This window comes from Natrix helvetica (assembly GCF_964273705.1).
Source record: "Natrix helvetica genome assembly, chromosome: 8".
Classification (NCBI taxonomy): domain Eukaryota; kingdom Metazoa; phylum Chordata; class Lepidosauria; order Squamata; family Natricidae; genus Natrix; species Natrix helvetica.
In genome coordinates this window covers 28,247,623-28,269,805 of record NC_138559.1, presented here as the reverse complement: position 1 = coordinate 28,269,805, position 22,183 = coordinate 28,247,623, and the positions used below count along the sequence as shown (strand labels likewise).

Sequence of the window (22,183 nt, the reverse complement as noted above, 5' to 3'; positions counted from 1 at the left end):
AGTGCTTGGAGGAGAGATCGGGGTCGAGGTGTAGCCAATAGCTCAGCTGGGGGGTGGGTGGAGGGGAAACTCTCTTAGGGAGCTGTAGGGAACGAAGGGAACCGAGGCAGAAATGCACATCTGGGCCAGGAGGAGCACCGGCCATTGACTGCCATTCAAGGCTAAGCCCAGAGCGCTCCCGAGGGAAGACAGCCCCCTCACACACACCCCAGCCAGGCCAGCTTTCCGGCCGCTGCCGGCTTGGCTGGCGCTCGGGGAGGCTGGCAGGAGGGCCAGCTGCTTCCGGCTAGTGACGGGAGTCCTGAGGCGGCTGCTCCGGCCGCCTTCGCTGGCGAGGGCGGGGTCTCGGGCTCGCTTGCCCCCGAAAGGAGCGCGCAGGACGGGAACTCGGCCGGTGCCTCAGGAAGAAGCTCCCCCGCGATCGCTCCGGCAGCCTCGCCCAGCCGAAAAACCCGCCAGTGCTGGGAGATGCGAGGAGGGCGCGGGCGATGGGCGCTTCGGGGCTCTTCAGTCCCTCCGGCCTCTCCCCTCCCTCCGCCAGGCGGGCAAGAAGAGGGCGGGGGGAGTCCGCGAGCTCCTTCTGGCCTCCGTGAGGAAGCCCCCCCCCCTCAGAGCAGCTTCGGCCCGGCGTTCAGGCGCGGGTCTGCCGCCCTCATCTCGCTGCAAGGGGGCGAAGCGGGCTCCGGAGCGCTTGGCGCGGGCCAGCGACGGCCTCTTCAAAGACTTGGCGCTAGAGGAGCCAGAAAGAGGCAGCCGCCCGGAAATTGACGCCGCCGGCCGCCTCGCTTTTCTCTCTCCGAGCCGCCTCCTCGCTCGCAGAGCCCTTCGCTTCGAAGGAAAAGCCGCCTCGGTTTCAGCAGAAGCTGGACGAGCAGATGGCTCTGAGCAGCCCGCTCTCCGAGATCCCTGAGGGAGGCCGAGGCGGACAAGGAAGGGCTGGGCCTTCCCCAGAAGCATTGGGGTGGCCAAGGCCAAGCTCTTCCCCCGGAACTGGGAATGGGGGGGGGGGGCTCCTGCTGCCTGCATCCCTGTGGGAAGAGCCCCAGGGAAAAGAAGGAGAGGTCCCTCCCAAAGGGGTGCTGGATTCAGGAGAAGGTCAAACTCTCTCCTTCCTTACACCAATCTGTCTTCTTGGGTCTTCGGCTTTAAGAACTCTTATTTTATTAAATCTGCTCACTGAGAGGGAGTCTCTTGGGTGTGTTTTGGTCAGTCTGGCTCAGCTAAAGCAACCAAATCACTTTGAATATACAGCATAATTTTATTAAGGTGCATGTAGTATACCGTTGTGAGTTTTTGCCAAAATAAAAAGCACACCACTAAGGAGAAGAACTGTGTTTATTGCAAGGATTGTTGAGTATCTGCATTACAAGAAAGAGGGGCCCCAAACTATGGGACAGCCAAGATTTTTATAGAAGTTGGGGCTTCAAGACAGGAAGTCTTCAGAATCTGATTGGCTGGCCATTTGGGCTACCTGGGTGGGTGGGTCAGTCTTGTCCTTGGGCAAAGAAAGCCTTTCCGGTGGCCATTGGAGCTGGAAATCCACTCTTGGGCTTCTTCATCCAGTTGGTTTAAGACTGGCTTGTGGAGGGCCTTGCCTTGGTGTCAATTTGAGTCTGAAAGGATTGGGCAGAGAGAGGACGGGGTGGGGAAAGGATGCAGCAGCCTCCATTTTCTTTGCTGGGTTTGTTTTCGGCATTACAATATTGAGCTCCCAGCAAAGATGAGCAGCCCTGAGCAAAAGCAGAGGCAGTCTGATGAACCTTTGGCCTCCTATAGCCAGGCAGAGAGAGTGGAAATGACAGAATGCTGTTGGAATATTTAAGATGAACCCATTTCCCTCCTATTAGGTCATTTCCTTGCCATATTATCTTTCAGAAGAGTGAAGAGATCACAGATTCCTGACCGATTCCTCTGCCCATCACCACTCGGGTTAATTCAGCTTGCTGTGAAAGTTTTTTTGCACAAGGGCATTTGGTAAGACCTCATATGTGGGGGAGACATCTCATAGGTTTGGTAGTGAATGTAGCTGACATATGTATTGGAGGGGGGCATCTCTTTTACAATCACAACAGCTACACCTGGTAATGATTCCCCTGAAAGTATACCTCAGACCAAATAAGAAAAGCTAAAGATGTTGCCTCCAGCAGAGGAGCACCATAAATTAAGCAGGGTGGGAAACGGCCTGACCAAGAAGAGCATGAGGTCTCTGGTCATCCTTTGGCCTGGCTGCTAGTCGGGGAAAGGCTGCCAGTTGCAGGGAGCCAAGGTAGAGAGGGGGTGCTGGGGTGAGCAGGATGCAGCTGCTCCTCAACCATATTGACTTGGCATCTGACCAATCTGGCATCTTGTTCACCCAGGCAACCGACAGGAAAGGTGCTCTTTGGGGCATTAAATTGGGCCAGGAGGGGCTTTAGTAATAAGGCCTTAGAAATGCTGCTCTTGTCATGCTCAGGTAAAAAGCTCAGCTCCTGCAGGGCCCCCCTCCCTGGCAAGGACACCAGGGACTGGGCATGCAAGTGAAGAAGAGAAGCTGAGGGGAAGAAACGGCAGCATGGCAGGGGAGCACTTGGACATCAGCTTCTCATTGAGCAAGGGCAGCCGAAAACCATGAGACCATGCAAAGGAGACATCGATGTGAGGCATCGCTGCACATCTGCTCCGCCGCCTTGCCAGGAGGAGACCTGGAGAAAGACCCAAGTCCAGATGCAGCCAGCCTCAATCCTGAAGCACCGAAGAGCCACTAAAGAGGTCAATGCAGATGATCCTTAACCAGATGCAGGTAAAGGAGACCCAGCTTCTCGCCATGCCCTTTCAGTCGTCCCTTTCTCTGCTACCTTCTGAGGGAGGGAGGCAGAGTTTCCACCCCACACCCCGATGCTGATGATATTTGATTGTCAGAAGGAGAACCAGGTCTTTGGTCTAGTGCCCATCTACTTTATTCCTTCACCCTTCAGACATGAGCAATGCCAGGCTTGTCATCCGCCTCTGCAGTTTCGTCCAAGAAGCAGCACTTGTTTGCAGCCAGTTGAGTAACATAGTTGTGTCTCAAGCATCAGTCGTTTGAAAGAGGGTCTTCTCCTGCCCTTGGTGGAGTCCAGCAGATCAACGTGGAGGGTTGGAGCCCAGAGATCTGCACCTCGTGGAGTCAGGCCTTTGGGGCTGATTTAGAGTCTATTTTGGAGCCCGGCAGCCCATTCTCCGTGTTCTCATTTGCTGAAGAGCTCACAAGGCACTCCCTGCAGGAGACAGAAAAGAGACGGGCTCAGTCCCGCTTCACCCTGGGGGTCCCAAGCAGAGGCTTTCCCAGGAGTTGCTGCTCCTCCCCATGCCATCCAGGAGGAAGGCCTCTGGGGAGCTCCACTGCCTGGAGGAGTCTCCCATGGCAGGAGGGCCAGCCAAGCCTGCTCCCACGCCAAACCACCTGTCTGGAGAACCAGACGGCTGTCACTTCAAGACCTATTACTCAACCAGCCAGTCATGGGGCTTGCCCATATCCCACCCAAGGCAGCCCAAGCACACTCACTTCTGTTTCCGTGTCTTCTTGAGGATGAAGAGGACCAGTTTCTTAGTCAGCATGATAAGGATGAGGAGCCCAATGATGCCACCCGCAACAGACAAAATGATCCGTGTCAGTGTGTTGTCAACCTTCTCCACTGGGGAGGCAGAGAAGGCAGGGAGGGTCAGGGAGAAAGGAGCCCCCGGCCTGCACCCTCAAGCCACAGGTTTCCCCACACCGAAGCTCAGCAAGCCAGTGGCTCAGAGGAAGGCCTGTTCCCACCACCCCAACTGTGGAGCTGAAAAATACAGTCCTGCCTCAGTCGGTTGCCTCTAACTGTTCACAACCGAACCAAGGCCAGGATCCATTGCCTGGCTGCTACTCACACATCACCACCACTTTGAGAGTAATGGTGCCACTGTGGTTGGCATCCCTCTCTTTGGGATTCTTGACCAAGCAGGTGTACGGCCCAGAGTCCTCAAAGTCGGCATCAAGCAACAGGAGGGAAACGTTGAACTCCCGGTTGTCCTTGCTGAGCGGTAGGTCAGGTGGCAACATGTGCTTAAGGTTGAACTTGTACTCTGGATGAGGCTCTGGCTTGGAGTCTTTGTTCTTTATGACCCCTTTGAATATCTGCGGCAGGTGAAGAGCAGTGAATGAAGCCATGGCTCTCAAAACCTTTCCTCAAGGTGGAATTTCACAAGGGAAATTATCTACTGTTCAAGAACTACCTGACATAGCTCACCAAGCATTCTCCACAAAGGGGTTGAGGGCGGAGGCCAGCTAAAGGGGACTATCCCCACTCCTCCCCCTCCTGCTGTGCAGATGGTGGGATGCTTGTGCTTCCTGGCAATGCAAAATTTTCCGTAAGGGCCCCAACTTTCTTTTTCCCTCCACACTTGGACCCTGTTTTGGGGGAATGGGGAGGACGCCATGCCTCCCCTCAAGACTGAGGACTTAGACTGCTTCCATCTCCATCCACAGGCCCTAGAGCATAGGGTCTGGACCCCGCCCTCCTTTGCAGGGACTACACTGTAAAGAAGGAACGGAGGAGGGATTGTCCGGGCTCTCTGGCTGCTCTCCAAGCAGACCAAGTGGCAGCCCAGATTCTGCAGAGCTGGTAGGTAGAGACAGGCAAGGCTACTTATTAACGTGAAGGCTGCCTTCAATCGTTAATTGCCATACATAAAAACACCAACTATCATGACACCTACAAGAATAAGGAATTTATCTCATAACTGAATAGTATAGGTAGACCTTGCTTAACGACTGCCTTGTTCAGCGACAATTCAGGGCTACAAAAGCACTGGAAAGTAACTTTGTGATCAGTCCTCAACACTTGCAACCAGGGCAGCTTTGCTTTTGCAACTGCCTCAGCCTCCCCCTCCCCTCACGTAATTTCCATTTGCATGCTTCGTAGCCAGCCTCTGACAAGCAAAGTCAATGGAGAAGGTAGCAGTAAAATTGCAAGCCATGGTCACAGGATATCTTGTTTATTGACCACATTGTTTAATGATGAAGCTGCCGGTCGCATTTGTTGTTAAGCAAGGACTACCTGTAGATCCATTCATCTTCAAGGTGCCGTAGGTGTCTCTGCTTTCTGCTTGGAATCTAGCTTCATCAAAACGTCTAACACTCAAACCAAAGCAGCCCTATCAGCCCATCAGCCTCCCTCCAAGCCCAGCCCATCGTCAATCACCACAGGCCACGCACTTCGGTCTGATTGTGGCTCCATATGAAGGCGGCTTTCTCAATGCCGATGCAGGAGGTGAAAGTACAGGGCAGTAGCACATTGGTGCCATTCTTGGCATAAATAACAGGTGCTTTGCCCACTGACACCTCCAAGGTCAGTGTCCGAGAGCACAGCTGAAGTCCTAAGGAGGAAAAGAAAAGGAAGGAAGGAAAGAAGGAAAGAAAGAAAGAAAGATGCTCATCTTGGCAGGGTTATTTTTAATCTGATCTGAGTTTTTTTGAACAGACGGACTCTCTTCACACCAAGTATGTATCCTATTCCTGCCTTATTTGAAGGGAGCTTGCCCAATGACCACCTAAATAGGTTACAGCAAACTCAAAAAACAGCTTCCCATGTACATGTGGACCTTGGCTCTACAAAGCCAGCTTGGGGAGGGGGGAAGGGGAGGGGGGAAATAACCATCCTCTCTAGCAGCCACCAGCCACGGATAAGTTTGTTCTTCAGCGTGCTTCCTGGTCCATGGCTTACAGGCTCCATCTGGCCACTTTACTCATCTTGAGCAAAACAGAATTGATCTCATATCCCCAACCCAGAGTTTTGACATGACCATTACGAAAGTAGAGCAACACTCAAGTGCAATGAAGATGCTGGAAGGCCTGGTCATGCTCTACCTTCTCAAATTTCCACAAGATGCATCAAATGGTCCAAACATGTTGGACCAAACATGTTCTTACACTGGAGCAAGAACTGGATCTTTATTGACATTATAAATCAAGCTACAAAATTCTCTGGTGTCCAATGAAGAGCCTCTATGCCAAAGGTGTCAAACTCAAGGCCCGGGGCCCGGATCCATACCATTGGTGCTTAGAACTGGCCCACAGGGCTGCCCTGGAAACAGCAAAGGACCCACCCATGGTGCCTCTGCTAGCTAAAACGGCCCTCCTGAGCTCCATTTTCGCTAGCAGAGGGTTGCAGGAGGCTGTCACAGCCTAAAATGGAGCTCAAGAGCCTGTTTTTGCTGGCACAGCACTTGGGCCACTATAGGTGCCCCAACATGAGTGATGTCGAGCTGGCCATGCCCATCCTGGCCATGCCTATTCTGGCTCCCCGAGGTCAAATACAACCCTGATGTGGCCCTCAATGGAATGGAGTTTGACAGCCCTGTTCTACACCCTCAACTGAAGATGCTACAATTGGGCAAATTGAGCAGAATGATGAGAAGGTCCCAATTCAGCCAAAGTGTGTCTTCCAAGGATGCCATCAACCAAACAGAATTGTCTGAAAGGAAGGATATCCCTACCTCTTGCAAGCCAATAATGGAGTTATGGTGCTCTTTGAAAATGGTGACTGGTCAAACTTCTCAGATAGGCCACTTTCACCCCTCTTTGCAGCTTAACATATAGACTAAGTTCACAGAACATGCTAGACAAGCTAAAACAAATTGGCAGTTTGTATGAAGTAGGTTAGGGGACCCAGCTGCAATTTCAGTTCTGATTCCCAGTTCAAACGTCTTTGTCCTGCACTTGCCTAAAAAAGGCTTCTTTGTGTTGTGCTCTCTGAAACTTGGTCAAGGGCAATTGTCGGAATCCGTGAAGTGGCAGAAGAGCATAGTTCATGGAGCAGTCAGGTGCAGTGTGTGTGTATCTGTGTCTGTGTCTGTGTGTCTGTGTGTGTACAGTGAAGAGTCATCTGTGCAAGAGTTCTTTCATGACTCAAGGACACTCAAGAGCTTAGCTCCTTCTCAAATTCTCTTCCAGCATCTCCTCCCAGCTTCCTTATATGTGTACAAGGGAGCCCAGTTCTTGGCAGGACTGGATGGCCAGGTCATCCCAATGACAAAGGGACTTGGGACCATGGTCCGAGATGGGTGCAATCCCCACTCCAGACATTGGATTGCTGTGTGTCTTAAACTAAACTTGTCCGTGGCATATTCACAAGTGAGGGTGCCCTGGAAGAATCCCCTTCCTAAGCACTTGTCCATCTGGCTTCCGTGGGAGAGAATGGCAGCTGTCCATCAGCCGCTGTTGCAGGGTGTGCAGCCGCTCCTGCCTACTGGTCAGAAGCACTTGGGCACACGGTCAACCCACCCCATCCTTGCCTGGAATTCAAAAACAACATGCCCAGGGAAGGGAGACCATGGGGTGTTGGGAAGGGCAGACCCAGGTTCAAATCCGCCCTCAGCCATAGAAACCCCCTGAGTAACTTTGGACCTGTTATTTTCTTTCAGTTCTCCCCAGGAGGTAGCTACTATGGGAATAACCTGAAAAAAGAGACTTGGGAAAGCTGTTTTCAACTCTTGGAAGAAAGGCAAGACAAAAGAAATATAGACTCAGATCCTCCCATCTCACTCCCTGAGCCAATGGCAGTTCTTCTATTTCTGTCCCAAAGGGAACCTGACCACAGAGCAACTCAGGTGTATCACCATGGATAGATCTGGTGTGTCAAGGAAGAGCACTTGCTTGGACTCAAGGGGGAAGCCTTCACTTTCAAAAGCAGACTTAGCTGCCTCTCCCACAACCAAGAGCTTCTCCACCTCTGGCTCAACTTTCCAGTGGGTTCAGCCTCCTCTGGCAGTCACTGTTGGGAAGCACCAGCCCAGTGCTGGTCCTTGCTCAGAAAGTCATCCAGCCTGCTCCCCACAGCACCGAAGATTCTGCAAAGCCATGGAGCTCTGAATATTTTTAGTCCACATGCAGGTAAAGTGAAGCAATTGACTGGGATTTGACCTCTGCAAGGTGCCGGACCTTTAAGTGGCATCCAGCCAGCAGGGGAGCCTCTGGTTTGTCTGGGACAGAGCAATTGTCAGGCTCTAAAGGGGGCTTCTTACACAACTGACCCATGGAGGAAAATGGGAGGGAGTAGGCTTTGTAATTAAAGTTTATTACAAAATATTTATCGGCACTACAACATTATTTCACTAAGGTATTTGCCATTCAGAAAACAAAATAACTTGACTGACCTTGCTAACATTAGAGTGATTTTTTTTCCTTTTTGCAAGAGTTCAATTAGAACTCTCTATAGAGGGCAGAATTCATTTAAAGGGGGTCGGTCTGATTCTCCTGAATGCCATTGTGTGACTGCTCCAGAGAAAGACTGAGACCAAGGAAATTGGCACCCTTCTGACTTGTTCAGGGGTCTTGATGGGACACTCACATTCCAGGTCAAAGAAACAGGATCAGCGGTAGAGAGGGGGGAAGGGAAGATGCCTCGGATCCTCTTCTCTGAACCCCTCAGAGCAACCCGCAGATTCACCTCCCTCCCCGCACCCAGTTTCAAGAAGTTGAGCAGGAAACTTTCTGTGTAAAAGAGGCTTCTTGGAGCCGAAGCAAACTTCTTACAACGGGGTCGTATTTACTCCAGGGGCGTTGTCTAGGATTCTGCTCGAATCTTTCAAAAGACCTCCGGGAGGGAGGGTTTACGCAGAAGTGGCTGCCAGCTGGAGCAAAAAGTCTCCAACGCGCTACAGCAAATGCGGGAGAAAACGCCGGTCCTGCGCTTCCCCTATCCTGCTTCCCACCCCCACCCTCGCTCCGCAGAGACGGCAGGCGAGCCGCGGCGGGATGGGGCCAAGGGAACTGCAGTTGCGGCGCGCGCCAGCGGAAGGGGGACGGCAGATGTCCCCCCATTTCTGTCCGAGTCACGCGCCCTGCTAGGTGACCGGCCAGCCGACCGACGCTTCCCCGAAGCTCCGAGCGGCTTACCCAGCAAGGCGACTCCCAGCCAGTCCAAGGCCATCTCGGCAACTACTCGGCCACCTCTCTTCTCTCCCGTTGACGTCGCAGTCTCGGACTGCCGAAGTTGCTTTAGCCACCGACCGCCGCAGTTGCCGCTTCGGGCTCCGCGCACGGGCCGCCCCTTCCAGCAGCCGGCAGCCCAAAAGGCAGCGAGAGGCGGAGGCGGACACTCCCGGAACCGCCTCCGTGGTGATGCCAGGCCCCCCGCGTAGGCGCGGAGGGAGCGCGCAGCTTCGTCACCCCGGGACTGGGGAGCAACGCCGTCCTCCCCGAAGGTCGTTGCCTGCCTGCCGCCCGCAGCGCCGGATAGACGGCTGGAGCAGGCGCATCAAGCCCTCCTGCGTTCGTTGCCTTGTACTTACCCCTACGGGGACGGAGTCTTCCCCTAGTCTGTCCCACCAACTTTCTGTTGGCAGAATTAGACCTTAGGAACTTCCAAGCAAGATAGCCAAGGGAAGCTTTTGGGGGCGAAAATTGGCCTGTCCTCCCAGCGGTAGGCGTGACTGTACCTTTATCTGTTTCCTAGAATAGGAAGGAAGCCCTGCGCAGCTTGGCCCTTCCTGGCCCTGAATCCCCTGCAGGGCAGTGGGCAATCTAACTTCTCTCCAGTGGGTTACTTGGGGGTTGAGATGGTTAGATAGGCGGTGGCTCGAACCCGTTAGAGCAGAGAATGGAAGGGCAGCAGGAAAATCAGGCGAGGGGTGGCCAGAGAGAAGATTCTTTCTCACAGGCAAAGGTGGAGTCACTGCTGAAGCAGCAGGAGGGAAACTTTCGTGCTGATCAAGGAAAGACTACTTTCCCTTAAGGGGAGCTGGAATCTTGCTGCCAATTTAGCTAGGCTAGCTTTAGGGACAGGCCTTTCCCATCAACACTTCCTGTGTCCTCCAAGTCCAAGCCTGCTTCGGGCATTTCAGGAAGGAATTCACAGCTCACGTGGTCCAGGGATGCAGGAGGTGATGGGGCTCCAACATCCCACTCTCTGGGAAGCAGCCGGCGGGCATTTCAGTACAGCAACCCTCAGCCTAGCTTGTGCCAGAGCAATGCCACCCAAACTAGACACCCCCCACTGCAAGGAGTTCCTTCTGGTGTCACATAGAAAGGGAGGGGAGATGGGGGAAAGAAGAAAGGAAAAGCTCCTGGCTGAAGTGGGAGGGCAGAGGATGCCAGTCTTGGGGGCATCCTGAGCCACTTGGGCTAGCTTCTGTTGATGTGGCAGGTAGATGGTGTAGAGATGCTGCGGTAGTCGCAGCTTCTGAAGCTCCCAGAGAATCATGACTCAGGGATTGTGCAATAAAAGAAAAAAGAAAAAGAAGCTGTAAAGGTGCCAGAAATTCCGGGCAGCAGCCTGGGGGGAGGGGGGAGCAGCTCCTATTGCACGGGGGGGGGGGGATACTTTTTCCATGCCTCTGTTGCGGGTGACCATTGCAGAAAGTCAGGGGCACTAGGCCAAGAACCTAGGCCCATTGAGGGCATGGCTGGACTTCAGCCAGGAGCTGGCCAGGACTCTCCAGAGGAGGGGAGGTATTCGAGCTCTCCATGCAAAGGGGCGTTTGGTTGGTGCCAGCGAGCCTCAATGCTCAAAGAGCGAGCACCGGAAAGGAATCCCAGCGCGCGCCGGATTAGCTTGGCTTCCTGGGGCCGCAGCAGCCCAGCCTTGATCCGTTTCTCCGACGCTCGTCTGTTCGTTTCCGGCACTTGTACCCCTCTCGGGAGGAGGCAGTTTAGCCCCAAGGGCTCACAACTACCGGCCCCGTAAACCTTTTTGCGGCTCTGCGAAGCGTAGTTGCAGCAGGCAGCCTCTCCGGCCCGGCGCCGGCGAATTCTTGCCAAGGGCTTCACCGAGAAAACCCGGTGGCTTCCCTGAGCCCGATCGGACCCGGGCAGGAGGGCGAGGGGCACACGGCGCTCTCTGGGCGCTGAGTCTATCCTCTCTCTCCGCCTGTCTCCGCCTTCGCGGGTGCGGCCGGCCTCATGCCCCGCTTGCGCCCTCTCATTCTCGACGCTTGTTCCTCGGGCGCAAAAGGAGAAGGACCCGGCAGCGCGCCCAGCTGGCGCGAAGCAAGATGCTGGCTTCGCAATCTTCCCTTCGCGGGAGGCGGAAAGCCGGGCATCCCGGAAGAACTGCGCGTCCTTGGGTTTCAAGTTGCTGTCCAGGCGGAGGAGTTGGGTTTCTCCGCCTCCGCGGGGATGGGGGGATCTCTCCAGAGGATACCGAGGAGGAGGAGGCCTTTTACAGAGCCCAAGAACCTCTGCGGACGTCCTCTGCCCTGGGACGCCCAGCTCCCGTTTGAGCCGTCTTCTGCTGCTGCAGCCTCCCCTCCGCCGGCTGCTCAGCACTCGCGGCACCGCTCCCCCCCCCCCGGCGCATAAAGCCTCGAAGGGCCTTTTTCCCGCTGTCCTAACCCACGCGGGGGAAAGTTTCAGGGACAGCCAGGCAGGCTTCCTCGAGGGCGTTGCCGAGTTCTGCAGCCAGTTCTCTTCCGCACCAGGCAAGAAGGCGGGCTCCTTCAGGTTAGGACACGGTCCGCGTTTCTGGAGGGCAGGAGAGGAGAGTCGGGACAGGGGACTTTTCTAGTTTCTCCCGACCAGAAGGGGTCTGGCGCGCGCGCACCCGCCCTGCTCAGAAGCCCCTCAAGAGAGGCTGAGAAACGCATCGAGGCTGCTCTCTCCGGCCGCCCAGAGGAGATGCTCGCAGACTCCCGAGGGACAGCCGGTCTTCCCGGCCGAAGGAGTCAGGAGCCACAGCGGCTCTCGCCCTGCCGAGATCTCCCGCACCCGGGCTGCAAACTTGATGGCCCTGGTTGCCTCCTGCTCCGCCGAAGTTTTGCAACGGAGACCTGGCCCCCTCCAGGAAAGAGGCCGCCGCCCACCAGGCGCCTAAGAAGCGCGGCAGAGAAGTGGCATCTCTCGCTTGATCCGCCCCTGGCCTGCCCAAGAGGGACCCAAGAATCCCTCAGCTTTCGTCCCCTCTCGGCCGGCCAGAGGTGCTTTATAACTCCATCAAGGATCGCTGGACAGTCTGAGGGACAGAGAGGCTTGATCCCGTTTCTTTCCTTTCCAGCCTTCTGGTCGCATCTCGCCCGGCGGGATGGAGGAACAGAGAGTCAGGTGCCCCAGCAACCTCCAGCAGAAAGAAGAGAGGAAAAGAAGGAGCAGGGCCCAGCAGCCTCAGCCGACTCCGGTCCTCTGGGGCAGCCAGCTATCCGACCAATTAGGTTGGAGTCTGTAGCATGTCCTGGGAGTCCGGCTTTCTTTCCTAGCACTACCCACCCACCCACCTACTGGGGCTGTGAATTTTCACAGCTGAGACCAGGCACTTCTGAGAGCCTCCTTCACCTCCATGTGGGACAGCAGTTCTGCTCACCCAAAGGGTGAGGGATTCCCTGACCTGGCAGAGGGCTGAAAGGGAAAGAAACCTTCCCAGCCTCGTGGCCAAGAAAAGGAGCCAAAATGGAGGGAGGCCACAGGGGCCTCACTCAGTCTCTCACCTTGGCCCAAAGTGCCTCTTGTGAAGGGAGATGCATCAGTCCCTTTCTCGAGGGAGAGCCCGACGAAGAGGCCAGGAAGGCCAACAGCCAGTCTCCCCAATGCCACTTGCTGGCTCACGGCAGTTTCCAGCACCGGAGACGGTTCCCCTATCGAAAGGCTTTCAAGAGTTGTGTAAGTACTGAACCCCAAACTGCTTAACCTGCTATAAAGTGGAGGGGGGGCTGGAGTCTTTTAGACCCTCCATTCAAAGTTGGAGGTTCAGATCCTTGATCCTAAGTTTCCAAGAGTCTCGCCCCACAGCCAAAGACACTTCCACTCTCAGTCCCCTTGAGATTTGCCGGCTTTGAATCCATCTGACCCAGTGGAGAGCATGGGGAAAGGGAACCTCCCCTCCCACAAGAAGGAGCAACTGGGGAAGAAGGCCCCTGGGGTATGTTGGGGGGGAGCAGAGAGGATGTACACCAGGCGCCCACCCTCCAGGGAAAGAAGCAGAGGTCTGCCTGTGTTGAGAGGCAAGCTCTGCTTTATTTCATCTGACTGTTGGATGTCCTGAGCAGACCCAGGAGAAGAAACATCGATTTCCAGCGCAGCACAAAAAATCACTGTCCGTGCAAATGGAGGCCAACTCAATTCTGCACTTACAAAAAGAGCAATGAAAACTTTTCAGGCTGAGGCTGAGGAATCTGAATTGCAGATTTTGCAAAATAAGGATAGAAAGGTTGCATAACCCATCTCAGCCGGTGTTGGGAACATGACAAAAGGGGGGGGTGGGGTTGTTGCAATCAGCAGACAGCAAAGTGCAATTCCAAGGAGAAGCAGCAGAGCCAAAAACAGATCAGCACAGTCACAAGCCAACAGGGGAATCACTTGCTCTCACCCCCCAGTGGAACATCCTAGGAAAGGAGCCTCTGCCCAGAAATAAAGGCCAGTTCAGGAGCTGCTGAGGGGAGAATCCCAGGAGGGGTCATGTGGCAGGGAGGTGGGGGGAATGGAGGCCTCCGGGGCCCTTCTTGCTTTGGGATTCTAACTAGTAGGCAAGATGTGTGAGCAGAGAAAGCAAAGATCAGTTGGCTGCAGTGGATCTGGGTGGAAACTCTTCCACTAAGCCCCAAACAGACAACTTTCCTTCCTTCCATCCGTCCATCCGTCCGTCCCTTGCTCCCCTCAACTGGCACATACCTCCTACTTATGACAGGCAGAAAACCATCAGGTTTTTTCATGAGAGGGGTGCGAGGTCAACAGCATTCCTTCAAACAGTCCAGCAGTGGGTTTGCAAGATTGCAGGGGGGGGAGGTGCAGTGCTGGCCTGCAAGAGAGATGGCTGCTGACTTCTGGCAGTGAATTCTCCTGGCAGTGGTGAATTGTGCTTGGTGTTCAAGGTGGAAAGTGAGAAATGGCAGTTTCTGCTTTGGAGAGGAAATCCTGTTTGCCTGTGGGATGCACAGTTCCTCTCTCTGCCACAGAGCTGTGAGTCCTCATCAGCTCCTAAGCCATCGGCCTCCTCTCAGGCCCCTTCCAGTAGGGATCCCTGTGCTCCATGAGCAAAGGGAAAAAGCTTTCACCTCCCCAAGACTGCCACGAAGGCAGCAGGGGTGGGGGGAGGTTGTCCTTCTTGTCAGGGACACAAAACAGGGCTCCCTCAGTCCACACACAGGAACTGCCCATCTGGGACAGGAATGCAGACTCACCCCAGGCAGCTTTCAGTTTCAGCAAATTACCTCCCCCCAATAAAACCCCACTACCGGCAGGCAGGCAGGCAGTCCCTGCTGTGCTCTGGCCCAAGACCCCAGTGGTGAAGAGGGAGAGAGAAAGCAGCCCAGTCTTTCTGAAATTTTGGGTGGAGCTCTTTGCTTTAGAGAAAGTCCATAGGAGAAGAGGCCAGGGAGTGGGGAGGCCAGCCAGGGGGAGAGGCTCCCCACTACTTCATGCCTTCCTCTGGGTTCCCTTCCCCATCTGTCTTGCCCTCTTCTTCGGTCTTCTGGTCATCCGTGTTGAGCCTCTGCTGCTTCTTACGCCGGACACACTTGACAATGACCAAGGCCAGGATCACCACAGCCAGGAAGCCTCCCACAGTGGCACCCACAATCACGGCCACAGTGGAGTCCCGCTCTGGGGGCTCTGCAAAGAAAAGCCCAGCATCAGGCAAGGAGCAGCATTGGCAGGAAAAGCCCTAGAGGGAGCTTCCCTTTCCCAGAACAATGGGGAAAGAGGAGAAGAGCCCCCTGTGTCCCCGAGTGGGCTGCTGGGGTCTTCCAGGAGAGGGAGCAAGCAAGAAGAGAAGAATGGGGAACCCTGGCCTGACCTTCGGTGAGAACCTGGAGGCTGATCTGGCCGTGGCCCCTGTGCCGGTCAGGCGGGTTCATCACGTAGCAGTTGTACCACCCTGCATCCTCCAGCTGCACGTTGTGGAGGGTGAAGGACACATCGTTCTTGCTGGGGTTCCCCGTAAACTCCACACGATCCTCAAAACGCTTCAGCTCCACAGGAACCACTTTCAGCTTAAACTGCAAGAACTGGAGTGGAGGGTAGGCGAGAGAGAGTGAGAAAATCAGAAGAATTGAGGGTCTTTGGGAGCACCCCAAGCCCCAGCCCGGCCTCCCCTCTGGAATTCCTAGTGGTGGTGGTGGTGGGCAGGGTGGGAGGGAGCAAAGGCAGGGAGCTTAGGAAATTTGGACAAGGGTCACACATACCGTGGTCCATTCCCCCTCCCCACCTGCCCACCCACCCAAATGCTGCAAAGCCCAGAGTTTCTGCTGTGGAGGGTGAGGAAACAGGATTTGCCTGTTAGCCAGATTTTGCCCACTGGCTCCCCTCCTCCTGGCACAGTTGACAGGCCCAGAGTCCTTCGCAAAGAAGCTCAAGCAGCATTCAAACGTGGAGCAGAAGGATTGTCCAGCTCCCAGCTCCAGATACTCACCATCTCTTCGGTGCAGTTCTGGCAGGTTTGGTAGGTCCAGTTAAGAGAGAACTGCTTTTTGTCTACCTGGTAGCAGGAATTGAATGTGCAGGTGAGGCGGACGGAAGAGCCGTTCAGAGCATAGACGGTAGGTGGGGCCATCAGCTCCATGCCCAGTGTGTTCAGCGCTAGCAAGGAGAGAAGAGCCCCCCCCTCCGTTACTCCTGTTTGCACTAACTCAAACTGCAGGTCCTTCCAACCAGGGGGGCACTGGGGTGCTCCTTCCAGCAGTATAGAAACTGCAGACACCACAGAACTGGCATTGTCATCTCCAACTGAGTTTTCTACCTTGGGTGTATATGGTTGCCAACCTTGGAGGGCTCATAGACCTCCTGGCAGTTACATCCTTCAGGGGAGAGAGATGCCTTCTCTGTGCTATATGAGCAAGAATGATGGGAATGTCAGCCAATGGGCTTTGAGTGGGGGGGGGGAGTCCTGGGGAAGGCTGGTGTGCTGGGCAACGCAGCCTTTCTTTTCCTTCATGCAGGTGGAGATGAGTTCTCAGCTGTGCTCCCCTCCCAAACCCAGAAAGGAACTCAAAGGTCTTTTGGGACTTGCCCAAAGCCCCTCCAGTACCCATGACCAAAGCAGCAGAAGGAATCCTAGGAGCATCCAAAGAAGATTCCACTAGGAAAATCAGGAAGCTGGATGCAGCCAGAAGGCCATGGATCCTGTATCTCTGGGCAGGCTAAGGCAGGAGTAGAGTACAAGAGACTCCCCCTCCCCACGCCAGTGAGTCTCCTAAGCCCTGCACTGGCTTAATAATAATAAATTAATAATTTATTAAATTTCTAAACCGCCCCCTCTCCCCGGAGGGACTCGGGGCGGTGTACAGGAATAAATTTAAAAACATACAAACAATCATATACATAGCTAAAAATCAAATTAAACAACCTCTGTACGAATTTATAAAAATTAAAAACATTAAAAACAGACCCTAAAACCAATCCTAAAAATTTAGAAATAAAACTGAGGTGGGAAAGATGGAATTAGGCCAAGCCAGCTAGCTGGAATAGGTGGGTTTTAAGTTTCTGACGGAAGGAGCAGAGATCCGTAGTCATTCTAATGTCGGGGGGAAGGTCATTCCAGAGGGTAGTGCCCATCACAGAGAAGGCCCTTCCCCTAGGCGTCGCCCGCTGGCACAGCCTTGTGGACAGCACCCGGAGGAGTCCCTCTCTGTGTGAGCGAATCGGCCGAAGGGATGTATGGGGCAGGATACGATCCCGCAAATAACTAGGTCCTGTGCCATGGAGCGCCTTAAAAATGATGGTCAACACCTTGAAACGCACCCAAAAAGCCACAGGCAGCCAGTGTAGCCCGCGCAGGAGAGGTGTTACGTGGGAGTAGCCAGAGACTCCCGAGACTGTCCGCACGGCCGCATTCTGAACCAGCTGCAGCCTTCGGGTGCATTCTAAAGCCCCATGTAGAGAGCGTTACAGTAGTCTAGCCGGGACGTCACAAGCGCATGAGTGACTGTGCGAAGGGCGCTCCGGTCCAATAGGGGACGCAATTGGCGCACCAGGCGAACCTGGTGGAACGCCCCCCTGGCCACGGCTGTCACATGGTCATCCATGGACAGCCGGGTATCCAGGAGGACGCCCAAATTGCGTACCCAATCCACGGGGGCCAGACGTTCGCCCCCAATGGCCAGTGATGGAGTAAGCTGATTGAACCGGGGCGCCGGTAGCCACAGCCACTCAGTCTTGGACGGGTTGAGCTTGAGTCTGTTACTTCCCATCCAGATCCGTACGGCTTCCAGACACCGGGACATCACTTCGATAGCATCATTGGGGTGGTTTGAGGTAGAGATGTACAGCTGGGTATCATCCGCGTACAGATGGTAATCTACCCCAAACCCATGAATGATCTCGGCCAGCGGCTTCATATATGTATTGAACAGGAGAGGCTAGAGGACCGACCCTTGTGGCACCCCACAAGAGAGCGGCCTCGAGGTCGACCTCTGACCCACTGCCAATACAAATTGCACTCGGCCAGAGAGGTAGGAGGAGAACCACCGCAAAACGGTGCCCCTCACCCCCAACCCCTCTAATCGATGCAATAGGATACCATGGTCGATGGTATCGAAAGCCGCCGAGAGGTCTAATAGGACCAGGATGGAGGAACAACCCCCATCTCTGGCCCTCCAGAGATCATCCACCAACGCGACCAATGCTGTCTCCGTGCTGTGGCTGGGCTGGAAACCGGACTGGCGCGGGTCCAGATAATCATTTTCCTTCAAGTGGTGCGAAAACTGTTGTGCCACCACACTCTCTACAACCTTCGCCAGAAAGCAAAGGTTGGAGACGGGACGGTAGTTGGCTAACAGAGCTGGGTCCAGGGAAGGCTTCTTGAGGAGGGGCCTCACCACCGCCTCTTTCAGGGCGGCCGGCAGAAACCCCTCACTCAAGGAAGTGTTGACTAACTCCTGGAGCCAGCCTCGTGTGACTTCCCAGGATGCCAGTACAAGCCAGGAGGGACACGGGTCCAATAAACATATGGTGGCTCGCAGTCGCCTACGCAACCTGTCCATATCTTCGGAAGTAACAGAGTCAAACTCCTCCCAGAATGGGACCTCACGACCCGCCTCCGACGTCCCTTCCAGACCACTAGTAGGGACCAACTCGCTTCGAATCTGAGCGATTTTGTCCTGCAGATACTCCCCAAATTCCTCTGCTCTGTCCTGCAGAGGAGCTTCCCACGGCCTCTGTTGGAGGAGGGAGCGGGTCACCCCAAACAGGGCAGCAGGGCGGTTATCTGCGGACGCAATAAGAGTGGCACAATACTGACGCTTGGCCACTCTTAACGCCACAAGGTAAGTCCGTAAATGGGCTCTCACCTGAGTTCGGTCAGATTCAGAGCGTGATGATCTCCATCTGCTCTCTAGGCGTCTCTTGTGGTGCTTCATCACCCTCAGCCCCTCGGTGAACCAAGGGGCCTGGGTGGTTCGCTGCCGCAAGAGAGGCCGCAAAGGCGCCACCCGATCCAAGGCCCCCACGGCCGCACTATTCCATGCAGCCACTAGGTCCTCCGATCGGGTGTGGGTCAGGGCTACAGGAAATGGCCCGAGCTCCGTCTGGAACCTATCAGGTTCCATAAGGCGCCTGGGCGGAACCATTTTGGGCAATCTGGTTCCACCTCCCCCGGTGGGGAGTAGCGGCTGGAAAGTCAAGCCGGAGCAGTGAGTGATCAGACCATGACAGGGGAGTGATAGCTAACTCCCCTACTCCCAGATCACTCCTCCATTGGCCAGAGACAAAAATAAAATCCAGTGTGTGTCCTCCCTCATGTGTGGGGCCCTGAATTATTTGGGTCAGGTCCATGGCTGTCATGGAAGCCATGAACTCCCGAGCTGCTTCGGATGCCTCCCCTACCGATGGCAAGTTGAAGTCACCCATGACCAACAGTCTAGGCCAGTGGTGGGCAACCTTTATTTTCAACTGAGCCAAATCTTGCCAAAACCACGATTGAAATTTATTTTGAGAGCCACATTTTTAAAACCGAAAATACATAGGATGGTACACTGTTTTTAGTTTCAATAAGTTTCAATAAGTGAACTGTGTGGATGACTTTAAAGTACTTATATTGTAGTTAAGATTTTAATTCTAAAAAATTTCTAAACTCCATACTACTTGCAAATTAAATAGATTGTTAAAATCGCTCTACCATAACCAATAAGAGGGAAAAAAAAGACCTTCCTTTTGTTTTTAAAGTAGTGATTTTAATTTGCTCCAAATGATTTAACATTACAACATGGGTGGGACTGGAATTTTTATTAGTCAGAAATGTGGTCACAAAGCATGATGTCATGTCATGTGACCGGGCTCTCCAGGGATCTGCAAAATTGGCTCTTAAGACTGGTGGACTTCAACTCCCAGAATTCTGAGAATTGAAGTCCACCAGTCTTAAAACAGCCAACTTTGCAGACCTCTGTGTTATAGTAGCAAATTAGCTGATCACGCGGCATACACAGAAAGCGAGGTTTGACCGGGTGGAGCAATGAAACTCCAGGGCTAATTCCCCATGAGAACTGTTGCCTCTGAAGCGATATTTTGCTCCAATATTTTGAGCCTCCCCGGTTAGATTTTTGCTGGGAGGGGGCGGGGGGGAAGCTCCTTGGCCTCCGTTTCTTTTTCTGCCTCCTCGCTTCTCAGCCCTGCCCGAGAATCCTGAAGTCACAAGTCAGGCAGCAATGAACTGCGTTTAGCTGGAGCTGGCTGGAGACCGCGTGTCCACACCAAATACGCGACGCTGGCGCTGTGCGGCAGTTAGAAATTAGTGCGCAGCGTACACTAGGCACGTGCGCGGCCGCGCAGACGTGCACCTTAGAGGGAACAGTGCACAGGGCGCGCACTGACAGAGGCTAGCTGCAGAGTCCTGACTTTTGGGGCGGCCGCCCGAGAGGAGGGAGGGGAGCGGGCGCCCGGCACACAGAAGAGCCGCATTAAAGTGTGTAAAGAGCCGCATGTGGCTCGCGAGCTGCGGCTTGCCGACCACTGGTCTAGGCGTTTCAACTGCCATCTCGGCGATCACCCCAAGGAGCTCGGGCAGGGCTGCTGATGCATAGCGAGGAGCCAGGTATACAATTAGCAAGCCCAACTGCTTCCCTAAGCCCCACTTCACACACAGGGACTCACAACCGGTTATCTGTGGCACAGTGGTCTGTCTCTTGCCTTTGGCTTGGAGGTGTTCCGTCCTTTCTCCTCTGCAAGAAGCCCTTAAACCCCCAAATTGGCAGCTGAGGGTGGGTGGAAGTCCAGAGCATAACCTGAATCCCCTGTGCCCTGAGCGAAAGCGACACCGGGGAGATAGAGAGAGGACAGCTTTTAGGGGTTCATTCTTGAGGAAGGCAGGAAAAGTCTAAGGGACGGATCCCAAGAACTGAGAGGCAATCCATGATCAGACCAGGGCCAGGGTAGGCTTAGCCGCAGGTTCTAGCCATTCAGCCCTGGGGATTCCTTCAATGGGGTCCCACTGCTGGATCTGCAGAGAACTGCTCTGCTTCTGTCATTCACTGCCTATACCAGTGTCAGTGCACAGCTCACCAAGCACACTGACTAGGATACATTAATAGAGGGAGAGGCCAAGGCTGCACCCAGCAGCAGAGCTGGACTCCGGGGGGGGGGGGGCTCTAAGACCAGCCTACCTGCAGGGGACAGGATGCAGCTATTGGAGAGGGGGGGGGGTTGTCCAGCTCTACTCAGCAGATCTAATTGCAGCTGAAGTTGGCATCTTCTTCGCAGCCTTGTGGGAGCACACGAAGAAGAGAGAGATCTGCTTGGCCAGCCAGAAGCAGCTGCTGAATCCCCCACTGCAGGAGCAGCAGCCGGACAGGACGCTGAATTCACTCAGGGCAGGGGGAAGCCAGTATTCCCACATGGGTTCACATAATGTCCCGCCTTTGCTTAAAGCAGAGAAGGGAGGAGAGGGGGGTCTTCTCTGGTCCACTACCCAAGCCACCCCTCCCCCGCTATCTAGCAGGAACAGCCAAAGCCAGCCTGCAGGAAGGTAACTCTGGGGTTACTTTGATAGCCCCCCCCCAGCCTCTACCCCCCCCACTTCTCCAACGACTCCCCCTCCAACCACCATGCTGGCCAGCCCCTGGGGGTGCATGTGGAGAGGGTAACTCGTCATCAAGTGTTCTCTGCCCCCCCCCAACTGTCGGAGTTCGGAATCCTGCCTCCCTCACCCCCCAATTCCCGCGGCACTTACCCAGCGGGAAGAGCAGCAGCAGCTGCATCGCCGAGCTTGCGGGGCTCATCCTGAAGGGCGGCGGCGCGGGGACTCAGCAGCTGGACAGGGTCAAGTCGAAGGTCAAGTGCCCCTCCGTCCGTCCAGAGCACTCATCGCCCTTGGGCAGCGGCGGGGTTTGGCTCCAAGATGGCCGGCTGGAGGGGCGGTGGCCACTCTTGTTACCGCCGCCGCCACCACCACTACCAAAAGTCGGGGGACAGAAAAATTCTTTGGTTGGCGGATAGCAAGAAGGATTCGGGAGGGCGGGAAAGGGCTGTGGCTAAGAACAAGCGGGTGGTGGTGGTGGCCCTCGACGCGATTATCCTGCGGACCGCAGCTCTTCGGCCTCAATTGCTGATTCCAGGAGAAAAGCAGGCGGGAAACGCCGCAGCTCCTGGGGCTGGGGGCAGCGCGTTGGCCGCAGTTGCTTGCAGGGGTTTGGGCTGGAACTGTGTGTGCGGGGGGGGGGGAGTCTTCCCTGAGGGTTAGCGGTAACGTTCCCCTTCGTTGGTCTTCGTCTCAATGGGTAATTCCCCCCTCCCCTCGTCTAGAACATTGCATATAATCCAAGGATTATACAGTCGCCCTCCCCCGCCCCCCAAGTAGCAGCTCCTACGGTTGCCATGGAAAGAGTGGTGGGTAGTAACTTCTTGCGCGCACCGAGAAAAGAGGCAGCCGTAAAAACTCCGTTCCTGGGAGTTCCTTGGCTGAAGATGCCGCGCAATTTGCGCCACGCCTCCAGGGAAAATCGGCCAATTACTCCTGTTAGCAAACTTGAGCGGGTGGAGACGCGAAACAGGAGATTGCAGCGGGCTGCCTGCCCAGGCTCCGGCGAGGAGCTGCCCCCACGCGCTCTCACCTCTGCCCCGCGCCGGCTGGCAGCGTTCTCGAGAGCCCATGGGGGGAAGGGGAGGGGGCCTCCTTTCTGCCCCGGGGTGGCTTTTTTTAAGGCGCGGGTGGGGTCGGCGCAGCGCCGCCGGAGCAGTCGGGCTCTGCGGCGGCTCGGTTTCTGCCGCGTCGCTGTCTGTTGTGCTGCAGGAGCCGCTCGGCGCTTTCCTTTCCGCCCTCGACTCTTGCATGAGGCT

At 55.0% G+C, this 22,183-nt stretch overlaps 2 protein-coding genes across 2 annotated transcripts; both read right to left on the bottom strand.

Moving 5' to 3' along the window:
• Nucleotides 1–364: 364 nt before the first annotated feature.
• SCN4B (sodium voltage-gated channel beta subunit 4) lies at nucleotides 365–9,963 on the bottom strand. Its single transcript, XM_081960640.1, has 5 exons — nucleotides 8,891–9,963; nucleotides 5,210–5,370; nucleotides 3,883–4,129; nucleotides 3,524–3,653; nucleotides 365–3,236 (listed from the first exon to the last, which is right to left on the bottom strand). The coding sequence occupies exons 1-5, from the start codon at nucleotides 8,922–8,924 to the stop codon at nucleotides 3,146–3,148; spliced, it is 663 nt and encodes a 220-aa protein (XP_081816766.1). The 5' UTR covers nucleotides 8,925–9,963; the 3' UTR covers nucleotides 365–3,145.
• A 2,949-nt stretch (nucleotides 9,964–12,912) lies between these two features.
• SCN2B (sodium voltage-gated channel beta subunit 2) lies at nucleotides 12,913–21,779 on the bottom strand. The gene is made up of 4 exons (XM_081961237.1): nucleotides 21,078–21,779; nucleotides 15,330–15,496; nucleotides 14,715–14,925; nucleotides 12,913–14,530 (listed from the first exon to the last, which is right to left on the bottom strand). Exons 1-4 carry the CDS (start codon nucleotides 21,124–21,126, stop codon nucleotides 14,331–14,333), a joined length of 627 nt encoding a protein of 208 aa, XP_081817363.1. The 5' UTR covers nucleotides 21,127–21,779; the 3' UTR covers nucleotides 12,913–14,330.
• Nucleotides 21,780–22,183: the final 404 nt, after the last annotated feature.